We start from the raw sequence: 12,006 nt of genomic DNA, 5'->3' as shown, positions 1-12,006 counted from the left end.
CTTTTTTCCCTAAATTGAAAAAAATTAAAGGCAGATTCTGCCAAACCTAAGATTTAAACTCATTTCGACAATGACAACATTGAGTCGTCTAAAATGTAATCATCAATAATTTTGCTTTTATTCTCTTAAAACAGTATGCCCCCAGACACCCCTACCATACCTGTCCCAGTTTCATTCTTTGTTTGACGTCATCCCAGTCAGTTACAGGTACGAAAGGAGAAAAGATGGAAAGAAAGAAAAAAAAGTTATAAATTGCTGAAAAAGGTTTGGTGTTAGGGTTAGGGTTAGGTGCATTTTTCAGACATGAAAGTCCCAAGTTTGATCTTGCTCCCAGTAAGGCTTTTGCTTCAAATATCCATAAACACAGCACTGATGCAGGGACAGGGATAAAGAGCCAAGTATTTGCAACTTTTCATTGATAAGTACTAGACTCAAAGCCATCACTACAGTAGAGTAATGACGCCCAATCAAGTGATTTTACTGTACCTTTAGAACAACAAGTGCAAACACCACGTTCTACAACAACCATGAAACAATCAAAGGTATAATGAGGACACACAGCTGTAGGAGAAAACAGGCCTTACACCAGAAAACCAACGCTGTTCTCTATTACCATAATTTCAATGTTCAGCTCATGTTTTAATAGGTTTTCTTGCACTGACAGTCTTCCAAATGTCACTGTGACAATACTCGTTAGATTTAGGAATAATTATTATTTTACGAGGGCACGCTGGATATGAAATGATAGATAACCAACGAGGAACATAGCGCCGAGATGGTTATAATCGCTTTATATCCAGCAAACCCGAGTACGATAATTATTTTAATAAAAACTCCAGGATCAATAGCTCTTCCATGTTGATTTTACGGTATTTGGTTTTTGCCGGCCATATTTTTTCAGACCTGAAAAAAATGTTTTCAGCTCGCTTTATTGCTGATGCATTCCTTGACCATATTTGGTACAGCAGGTATATGAACTGATAGCCTGTGTCTGGCGAGGCCAATGAAAATGCTGGAAATCTGATATCCGTAGTTCAGTTTTTAACAATATATATTACCTGTGGTTTGTCTGCAATGTCAATTCCTTCTTCAAGTTTGCTTATCCTGCAAAAAATTAAAAATCTGTTAATACAATTTATACAATTTGCAATTCAAAGTGTGGTGTACTTTTGTACTTTACAACTCTAACTTATTTGATACAGTTACTATACATAATGAGATTCATGTTACTTGATGTAGGTGTCACAAAGTGACCCTCTCACCATGACCTCTTTTAACCACTGCACAACCCTTGTGCTGTATACATGACTGTATGCAAAGTATCAAGAATTTCACTTGGCAACTGCATTGGACATGTAAAAACGTATGTACCATGACATTGCAAATCTTTCCTCGTACTCCACCTTTTTTCCGTCTTAATTAATTTAACCCATCTTCCGCAAATTCATCGATCTATCAACCCCACCCTCCCTTCTCCAAATTCATCCACCTGCCCACCCTACTGGACCCTCCAATCTCCAAATTCAGTTGCCTGCTCACCCACAACCCACCCAAAACCTCTTGTGCTATAAAATTCTTTATTTTTAAGCTAATGAGTAATGTCATCACTAAAACCTTATCAGCTGGAAACCGCACCAAGTTATGGCAGACCATTATATGAAAAAAAGTGGAGTTAAAATACAGTTTTCCTCCTGAAATTACTACAGAAAATTTTGTCTGTTTAGCATTCAGTGTAAGTACTTTCAAAATGTAAAGAAAACAACTGAGGACTGAGTTCTTCATTGTAGTAAAGCCGTACCACATAAAAAAATGTTACCCCACCCTTAACTCAACAAAAAACACAATCTGACCTCTCCTCATCCCATCGTCTTCCTTCCAAAATGCATCAAAGCACTCAATCGCACCCTCTCTCTTATCAAAAAAGAAACCTAACCTGCAGCCCACATGGCACAAATATACACATGCACAAAAGAAAGGGGCCATTTTAATTGTTTTTCTTTACAAAACCTACCAACGATACATGGTGCCTTTGGAAGGTGCTTGAAAAAGATATGACGGAGCTTGAGAATTTGCTCCTCTCCCAGCAAAGGAAACTCTGAAGACATTTCTTCTATTTACGGTCAACCTTTTTCTAGTTCTGTATGGCTAAAAAGAAAGAAATGAAATTGTGGCAAGTATTCATACACCTGCATAATGATCATTAAATTTTGTTTAAATTAATGATTGATATGATTATATGGACATGCACAATGAATTTTTCAGGTGAAATAGACCTTTTTGCAGACACAGCAGCCATTTTGATTTCTTGTTTTGAAAGACATTATGGGATGTTCAGGGGGCAAATTACCCCTGAGCATCCCATAATGTCTTTCGAAACAATAGAAATAAAAAATGGCTGCTGTATCGGTAAAAAGGTCTATTCAGATGAAACAGTGTTAACCTAACTTTTCCTTTTTTTCTGCCATTAAACCTGACAAAACAGAGACAGTACACATCTGCACTTATTACACTTAGATAATTTTTATGACAACTGTACCTTTTACAGTTTTCTTACTTATGAACCTCCAGCTATACCAACGAGGACAGACCACAACAATAGGGAACTCCATACCCTACTCTTTAACAAGCTGCAGGAGTGACATACGGCTGCAAGACCACCAGCCACGAGCTACCTTTCCTTGCCCGAATTGTCAGCAGCAGTGCCGTTCTCAAATAGGACTGCAGAGCCACTGCAGACTGAAAAAAGATCCGACGGCTCAGCCCACCACCACCACCCTACTCATTGCAAATTTACATAGTGTGTGGGTTCTATGATATCCCACAGAGTTATGAATAGTGAAGGGTTGTGAGACAGGGCCTACAGTAAATATTGTCGTTACCCATTGATTTTACTCTTGATAATCTATTGCCAGACTATCAATAATTGTATCTGTCTATACATGTAGATCAGGAACCTCTTTGGTTTGAAAGGGTTTATAAATACAGCTATATAATTATGTCCACTCAGAAAACTATAATAATAATAGTCTAATAATAGTCTTTATTTCCTCACAAGATAAAAAATACATATCTTATGTTACAATATTTGAGTAAAAAAGTATATATATCTAAGTTATTTACAATTTAAAAAAAAAATACACTCACATAGCTAAATTGTATTTAAAAATTAAGCGATTAATGTAAGTTAAAGTTCTTGAATCTATCTGTATTAACTTTCGGATACTGACTTGTTCAATGCCTTAAATTGTAAGTCGATACTTTCTTCCTGGGTAAGAGTCCCCTTAGAGGGTGTCAGTCTATGCCAGATACCTTACTAAATACTTTTCTATCCTGCTTTTCTAGAAGGTGCTTGATAGAAAAAGATTTAGATGTATATTAATTTTTTACGTTTGTAACATCTACATGTATCTAGAAAACACTGCATTGCTGTCAGCTCCCCCTATAATACTCTCCCTATAATACTCACTAATCCTTTTGTCCCCTAAAATTAAGGACCACTTACAGCATAGAATTCACTTTGATGAACACCAGACATTATTATTTTTACTTGTCAAAAAATAAATAAACAAAAATAAAAATTAAAAAAAATTATAATTGGAGATCGCGCACCGGTAGCTCTCTTGGTTGAGCATCGCGCTGCCATGTGGGAGGTTATGAGTTTGACTCCGGCCGGACCAACACTCGATCAGGGTCTTTAAATAACTGAGGAGAAAGTGCTACCTTTTGTAATTACATCCGCAAATGGTTAAGACTTTCAAGTCCTCTCGGATAAGGACTATAAACCGTAGGCCCCGTCTCACAACCCTTCAATGTTCACAACCCAGTGGGACGTAAAAGAACCCACACACTATTTGTAAAGAGTACGGCATGGAGCTCCCGGTGTTGTGGTCAGGCCTCATTTCATTCATTCATGTGCTGGGTGAAATCGCTAATGGACTGATAGCCGCTGCCAGCGGCGCCTATAAAATTATGCTGACGTCTGATCTCACCCATAGATCCCTTGCTTGTAAAGCGCATTTGAAGATGTTAATAGAAAATGCGCTAATATAAATTCATTACCATTATCTCTTAGGGGTTAAAGGGTATCACAAATAATCGTAATGATTTTTTTTAGTAATTGCATGCTGGATACAATGTACCTGCCGCTATTGTGATCTTGTAGCTACATCGTTTGTCAATGAGGCATACACTGTACATGTAACAACACACGCCATTCATACATATGCAAACAAGTGGCCGAATAATCTGCAATTTATACATACAGGTATTTTTTTTCTGTTTCAAAGTTTTCCAACGTTATATAATTATATGTTCTACTTCTTTGTTTTTATGCTTCCAAAAAAATAGTGAACAGCCATTTTTTGTTCAGAAAGAAAAAATTATTGTTATTTATTTTGAAAATCATACCTCATATCCAACATCAACCATTGATATTTGAGTGCCTTTCTTCAATACAATGAATGCCTCTTTCTTTTCGTTCTGAGGAAAGATCCAACAGGAAAGTAGTATGCATATCATTTTGAAAAAAGCAGGGTCATTATTAATATGAACTCATACTTATAATGACCAAATCCCAGATGCCTCGTTAGCTCAACTGGTAGAGCACTGAACTGAACTGAAAACTGAAAAACTTTACAATGTATTTAAACACGAGACATCGATGAGCCTAAAAAAGGACTCGTTACAAAAATGTACGTGTATTGCACTGGTCAGGGTTCGAATCCTGTCCAAGCCAGAATTTTTCAGGCTTTAATTCCTTCATTACTGCTCAAGTAACATTTTTAATTACATGTATTAATAGCTGCGATGTGACTACATCTTAACTTGATTCATCTCTACACAGTTCAAATATATACAGCTTTCACATTTGTCATATCCTTTATGGATTCAATCTGAACTTACGTGATATGACCAACTCTCAGATATTGGTTTGATAGCTCAATTGGTGTACAGCTCTGCACCGGTATCGCAGAGGTCTGGGTTCGAATCCCAAATGTTCAAGACTGAACTTTTCAGGCTTTCCTTTCGTTACTGCCCATTGACAAGTACCGTCAATGATCAGCACCTTAAATTGATTCTCTCCGTAGTTCAGTACGTATTGTTGTGATACATGCATGCACATGTAATAATAATATTTTATTTTTTTGCTCAGATGTGACTACATGTAGTTATAGGAGCTACAGCATTGCCTGGTTGTGTGATGGGGTCTACAGCTTGTCATCCTTATCTGAGAAGATTAGAGCATCTAACCATTTGCAGTTGTCATTACAAGGGCAGTAGGTTCTCCCCCGTCATTTAAAGATGGTCTGGATGGAGTTTTCGATCCTGCAGGATCGTCCCATACAGTAGTCTGATGTAACTAAGCGAACTGGTGGGCAGCCAATCATGTACATGCACTAAAAATACCTCATTGGAAGGTCCCACTAGACTTGCAGGGGGAAGACCGTCTCCAGAATTAGTAGGCAAGGATAGATCCTGTGAAAATATCAAGTTAAAATATTAATAATGAAGTACATTGTAAATTTTACGGTTGTCCCATGTTTATTTTAAAGCTCCTTGTGTCAGAATGGAAGGGCAAACTGTCGCACCTTACAGTGATATTAGGGAGCTTAAGATCTACGACGGCGTCAACGAAAATGCCAGAACGCAATGATATCATTGGTTAAAAGAGCATAAATCATCGTGCTGCATGTGCAGCACGGATTTTAGCTCATATTTTTTGCGGTTCTCTGCGTGACGACGACGTGAAATCACTAAATTTTAGGTTTTGACGACAACGTGAGCATGCAACAGAGAATCTTTCATTCTCTATTTTCAGTCTGAAACCGCTCGTACCAATTTATTTTTAGGATACTTCGCCCACATTGTACGATGTGAACGAGATGGAATAATTGTGAAAGACTTTTACTGGAGCAAAGTTCTATTTTGAGATGACGTTTTCGTCGACGCTGCAATCGTAGTTCTTAAGCTCCCTATTCAAGATAGCTGTGCCCATGAACTATATAAAAAATATGTATGAAGGATGCTAAAAATCATGATATTATTTCCCTGATCAATATAAACTATTTCCCCAAAAGATGAAAAAGTGTCTGCTACTTCATTCAGAGAAGTTGCCTACTTTTTTCCAGAGACAAACTCTTTCAAAACTAAGATTGAAATTCACTTTCACTGTCAGCTTCAAATTTTATTTTAATAAAAGGTGTTAAAACACCTCTGAAAGTCACACAAGATTGTTTCCTCAAGTGAAGGCACCAAGGAAATTTGAGATTCTGAAATCCAACAAATTTTCTAATATTTAAAGAACACTTCCCTGGAAAAAAGTCAGCAGGGTTGCCATTAGAATTTGAAACAGCCATTGCTGTGTTATTTTCAGCCGTAACACTGCAACTGATTGACAAACTTATCAACTTGATAGGGACAATTTTAACCCTTTCACTCTTGAGGGGTTCCCTATTGACGAGTAAAATCGTCTGGCATTAGACAGAGTATAATCTATTAGTCTCAGTGTCACTTACAGGAGTGAAAGGGAACTTAAAGGCCTGTAACACTTACAAACAACACCCGTGACAGCTATTACAGGTTAACAGATGAGTAGCACGATCACTGTACCCTGCACTGTGGAATTATTGTGTTTGTTATTGGAAACTTTACGGGTTCAATAGGCCTTTTGCAACAAACGATTACAAGGTACAAAGTCCGCCATGCAGGAGGGCAAGCTCATTATTATTCCCCCACTGGGACATTAAAACAAAGGCAAGTCAAGCTTGACCGGTTCAGGTCTCTTTGTTTCAATGTCCCAGTGGGTGAATAATAATGAGCTTTCCCTCCAGCATGGCGGAGTTTGTACCATGTGATCATTTGTTGCAAAAGGCCTATTGAGAATCGGACTGGCCAAGGAATATGATATTTTATTATTGTAAACATTACACCCTGAGATTATAATTTGGTATTCATGAATGGAGATTCCCTTTCAAAGAGAAAGTTTTAAATCTTTTAATGATCAATCATGGAACTGTGTGACATCTTTTATTACCCTGTATAGTCTAATAGTCGATCCACACAAGTCAACCCAGAATGTTTGCCAGACATTTTCCTGCAAAAGAAAAGAAAACAATATAAATTATTTTATTATTAACCAATGGCTTGATCCATTCTTACCAAACAAATGTCAGTCTACGAACTATAAACATGTAGACACTGTGCAATATCATAGTCACTGATTAGAAATGATTCAATTTGTTTCAAGTATTTTTTGCAATACCTTAATTTTCTTTGGATCAATCAACTGAGTACAGTTCAGGTAACCCCACTGAAATGAGAAACAGTATTAATGTTACTAATTCTTTAATAAAATTACTTTTTTCCTGAACTACTTTAATAGTAAAAAGTTGTTAACATAACTATTTTTTTCCTACATGTACTATGCTTTAATTTAACACCCAATAACTCCTAAACTGCCCCCTATTAGCGAGTAAAATCGTCTGGTGATAGACAGAGTAAAATCTATTATTATAAGTCTCACTCCTACAGTTTAAGCAGGAGTCAATGGATTAAAATCTTTGTGGACAAAGTTGTCATCTCTGCAACAAAGCTACACTATCATTTCATGAAATTTTAACAAAGTTAGGGTGTGAACTGTTTGATGGTATCCCTGCTCACGCCCCATCTTTGCTTGCAATAGTAAGAGCAATCTGGTGAGAGCAAAAAAATCTACCAAGAGGGTAGGGAGTGGGAAAGGAAATGTAGAGCCTCAATCCCTACCCACTTAGTTGATTTGTCACTCTCCCCAGATGATACTTGCAGATGACGAACAAAGATGGCAGCAGTTCACATTAAAGCTGGTGATTTTGACTTACATGAATGCAAGATAAATCAATCGACTCTGTGGATCCTGCTACACCCGATGTGCTCTGACAATACAACCATAAAAATAAGATTAAATAATGTTAATGGCAAAATCACATTCCACTAAATCAAGCATACGTATATAATCCAGAGAGCCATCTAATGAGTATCACACATGTTCACATGTATGCAATTTTTATTTTCTTTCCTCAATAATTATTATTTCTCTCTTTTTGAATGGTGCAAGCGACACACGAGTGTATTAATATTCATAAATACAAATTATAATGTGATGATGATATAATTTATTCATATGAATAATGTATGCATCATTCTCAAATTTGCTCTCTTGGGCTTTTGGTTTCCACATCACAAATGTGCTTTATAAGGTGACTTTACGATGCAGTTACACCGTACAGCTACATGTATGCTGTCAGTCGTTACTTTTACTTTGAAACTGCATGATGCAGTTCGAGTCAAAGACCCACATTTCACCCTTGCTCTCTACAGAGTCGCCAGTAGCTCAGAGGCATGAGCATCCGACTAGATCACAGAGGGTCGTGGGTTCAAATCCCATCTGGAACTCGGATTTTTTGAGAGTTTCCAATAGATGAAAGTTCAGCAACACACAGATTATTATAATAATAATTTTAAGCTGAGAGTTAAAATGTAATACTGTATTATCACCATCACGTTCTTATTTTTCCCTGAATTGCCTTAAAGGAGTAGCTATTTTTATTGAACAGTACATGTATGATCTGTCATCACTTTTTTAAAATATTATTACCAGAAAGATGGGCATTAAAACTTACAAATTGACATGTCCTCTTTATCAGTAAAATGAAAAAAAAAATAACAAAAATTTAACATGAAAGAGTGCAAATTTCCTTAACTCAACTGCTGGTACTACAGCTACTATACAAACACATGTGTACACCTGGTCCAGTTTGTAAATAAGGATTGCAGACATTATGGAATTTTAATTTACATACTGAATATATCAATTTTCTTTCTCATGGACAAAGGTCGCTGCTCTGTACATTGAATTAAATTTTGATACAAATTTTCACCCACAATTTTTCCTGTTCATGTCCTACAAAAGTGAAAACCTTGAATCAAAGAACTGAAAGGTTGTCAAGGGTTTTTTTCCCCAACAGGCTAAAGTTAGAAAAAAACTTTAAATGTGCAATTTGATGCCATTTTGTACAAATCTGTTAATAAAAAGATGGAAATAGCTGTGCAAAACAAGGTCGTAAATGGCCTTAATTTGGTCTAAACATTTAAGTTTCCACCTTTTGTTGCCTAAACTCATTAAGTATGGGTCAATCCATGGCACATTTCTGTCAATACAAGCTTTTTTGCATAAGCTGTTGGTGGAGATAATGTCTATCTGCTTTCAGTTGGTATGGTCTGGCTATTGTACCCTAGACTGGTACATGTACTGACTGTACATGTACAAGGTATAGCCTGTAAACAGACCATGAAATTAGGCAGTGATAGAAACATTTCGCAAAAAATTCCCTACAAATTTATCATTATTCCCAGGTTACCTGTTTATAATCTAAAAAATCAACATCAAAGAGTAAGCCCAGAGTTGCAGTCAACACCCCACCCCACCCCGCTCCTCTACCTCATATGCCTGATCCCAATCCCCACATGAATATCACATTTAGTTTCTCCTGCCGGGCAGTAATGATCTGGGGTGTCAAATATCTCACGAAGCCATCGTTTGCACAAAATTCGAGTTTTTCGCCTAAGACAGATGTTGCGTTGTTTTGTGGTATAAGTTGTTTATTGCCCTAAATTGTAAAGCCACTCCGTTCAATCCAGCTTGATTTCTTGTTAACCTACAATTTCTCGACAACTGCGCTTGCTAGAACGTTTTGAAGTCAACAATCGATCAGGGTCGTTCATATTATGTTGCAATCAGATAAACTTACGCGCAAGATTAAAATGGATTTGGCGTTCACGTTTTCAGTCAAGGTTACCCACAAAGATCCACAATGTGTAGTCCTCAAAGACGCAATAAGGGGACAATAGATTTCTCATTACACAATGTTGTTTTCATTATTATTATCCAGAAATGCTTTAAACGCAGCAAGATTCTTTCGTTCTCTGGCCGGGTTCCTTCTTTGCAATAAACTTAAAGGAAAACAAAACATCCAACCATTCCTAGACATAACTACTAATCTTATTCCAATTTAAGACGCTTGCTTTTCTTAACAAAAGTAAGACCGAATAATCATTAAGATTCGCGTACAAAGACAACATAAAAGTTAAAACAAATAGATCCGACACCCTAAACATTTGATGAAACGCATCTCTCAAAGCGCCGAGACGTAAGGAAAACACCAAACATTTACATTAGAAGAGTCTGAATAACATAAAATGATTAAAAATGTAAAGATAAGCCCTATGGCGCAAAAATTCGACGCGATGTTCGGCTGTTTGACAGCGATGAATTTTTCATGCTTTTTCGCGCTACAAACAAATGCTCGAAGACCAGACACCAGCATACGACATACTTAATTAGTGAGCCACTCTGTTAACCAAAATCGGTAACGGTAAAAGGTTTAAATATGGAAAAAGTTGACAGCTCTTTACCTCGTTTTCCGAAGACGCGAGACCGTCTTCCGCTAACTCTGCCATATTTACTACTGTCAAAGTCTATGCCACAGCAAAGCCCATATATGGATTAATCGCTCACTTCCGTCTAAGTTCATGATGATGAGGAACGGCTTCCGTTTATTAAAACCCGGAATGCTGTTGATATTGCACGGCAAATATCTTTGAAGACATTATCCAACCTACTTTTCTAACGAAGACAATCTTGTATTTTCTTTGAAAAAAACTTTTGAAATTTCTACATTGCTTTAAAAATGTTGCTTAGTCTTTGCAAATATTACCCACTCCCGGCAGAGGTAGATACATTGTATATGTACGTATGTGTCTCAACAATATAGTATTATTAATCAGTCACTCCAAAGAAATTTCTCGATCCGGAACAGTGGCTTCCGTGCACGTTTGGACGTGGAACAATTCGCTGGACTGCTCACCATCCAAGTTTTCTCCTTCTCTTTAAAGTCCAAACTCACCTATAAAAAGAGCAAAACAAGCCTACAAATTACTATTTGCGGACATTAAAGACACTCTAACGTTGTCATTCTGGTATAATTTAAGTGACTGCCGTCTCAAAAAGCTCCTTGTGGTTGTGATTTCTTATTTAAAAGCGATATCCGCGGATTTCATATTAACGAGATCAAGGTTGAGTTGACTAGTAGCTTTTCGGATTGTATCATTACTTCATCAGTATTTTAAACAACAACTCAAGACCAATATTTTTATTTGTGGTTTACATCAAAACAAAGTACTAGTGAGGTATTTTTATCTCACACCACACATGGAGGCTAATTTGTAAGAGGAAGTGCGGGATTGCGTGGCGGATTTAGCGATACAGGAAGTTAGAGTAAAGCCAGGGTGCACTGGGCAAGATAAAGGCATAAAATTAGAATAGCATGAAAGGTGGGAATCATACATCAGAAATCGTTGACGTTAGAGCAGCTGTTTTGGTGCACGAAAACATGTTTTAAGTACAATGAGTACTAATGTACCTTTTAATTCATTCCAGGTTTGATTTATTCAAGAGTTTTTAAGCAAACAAGCAACCGTGGACATTTTTTTTTCTCTTATGAATATGTAACACCAAGCCCATTGGCAATCAAACGCAAGATAAATCAGATACTATACGCAGCCCTTTACAACTTCTAGTAGTTGTCCTGTAGGGCTCTAGGACACATGTCCGACTATAGCAAAATATTTGTTTACATTTATTTGCCTCGTAATTACAAGGCAGTCAGTCAAGAAAAAGGTACCGAATATTAAAAGTGCGTTGTATTATGAGCAAGCTCTGAAAATTTGAATGCGATATTCCAGATAATCTCTTGGCAAAGATGCTTTGAAAATTTTAAATTTCACTAACGGATGTATGATATCATTAGCGCTTTCGCCACTCAAGAATTCATCGTTTTTGATGGCTGATAACTGGCTCGTCAAATTAAAGCTTAAAGGCTTAAAATTGGAGATTTCACTAAATTTAATAAGTTCGTTTACCTTTTGAAGTCAATTTAAAATAGAACGATGCCTCTGGCCTCGTATGTGTAA

At 36.9% G+C, this 12,006-nt stretch overlaps 1 protein-coding gene across 2 annotated transcripts in view; it reads right to left on the bottom strand.

Moving 5' to 3' along the window:
- The window catches only part of LOC137984669 (uncharacterized), a 37,972-nt gene extending 27,463 nt beyond the window's left edge, over positions 1–10,509 (bottom strand). For both annotated transcript variants that reach the window (XM_068831906.1, XM_068831907.1), the window contains exons 1-9: positions 10,450–10,509; positions 7,857–7,910; positions 7,262–7,309; positions 7,034–7,093; positions 5,407–5,475; positions 4,408–4,479; positions 2,012–2,145; positions 1,059–1,104; positions 161–176 (exon numbers count right to left, since the gene is read on the bottom strand). In XM_068831906.1, coding sequence (XP_068688007.1) covers positions 161–176; positions 1,059–1,104; positions 2,012–2,145; positions 4,408–4,479; positions 5,407–5,475; positions 7,034–7,093; positions 7,262–7,309; positions 7,857–7,910; positions 10,450–10,494 — 544 coding nt within the window. In that variant the 5' untranslated portion in view covers positions 10,495–10,509. The remainder of the gene's footprint in view (positions 1–160; positions 177–1,058; positions 1,105–2,011; positions 2,146–4,407; positions 4,480–5,406; positions 5,476–7,033; positions 7,094–7,261; positions 7,310–7,856; positions 7,911–10,449) is intronic.
- Between the last annotated feature and the right edge of the window lie 1,497 nt (positions 10,510–12,006).

Source organism: Montipora foliosa, chromosome 14 (assembly GCF_036669935.1).
Source record: "Montipora foliosa isolate CH-2021 chromosome 14, ASM3666993v2, whole genome shotgun sequence".
Taxonomy (NCBI): Eukaryota; Metazoa; Cnidaria; class Anthozoa; order Scleractinia; family Acroporidae; genus Montipora; species Montipora foliosa.
Note: the sequence above shows the minus strand (reverse complement) of the source record. Positions and strands in the feature narration are given on the sequence as shown.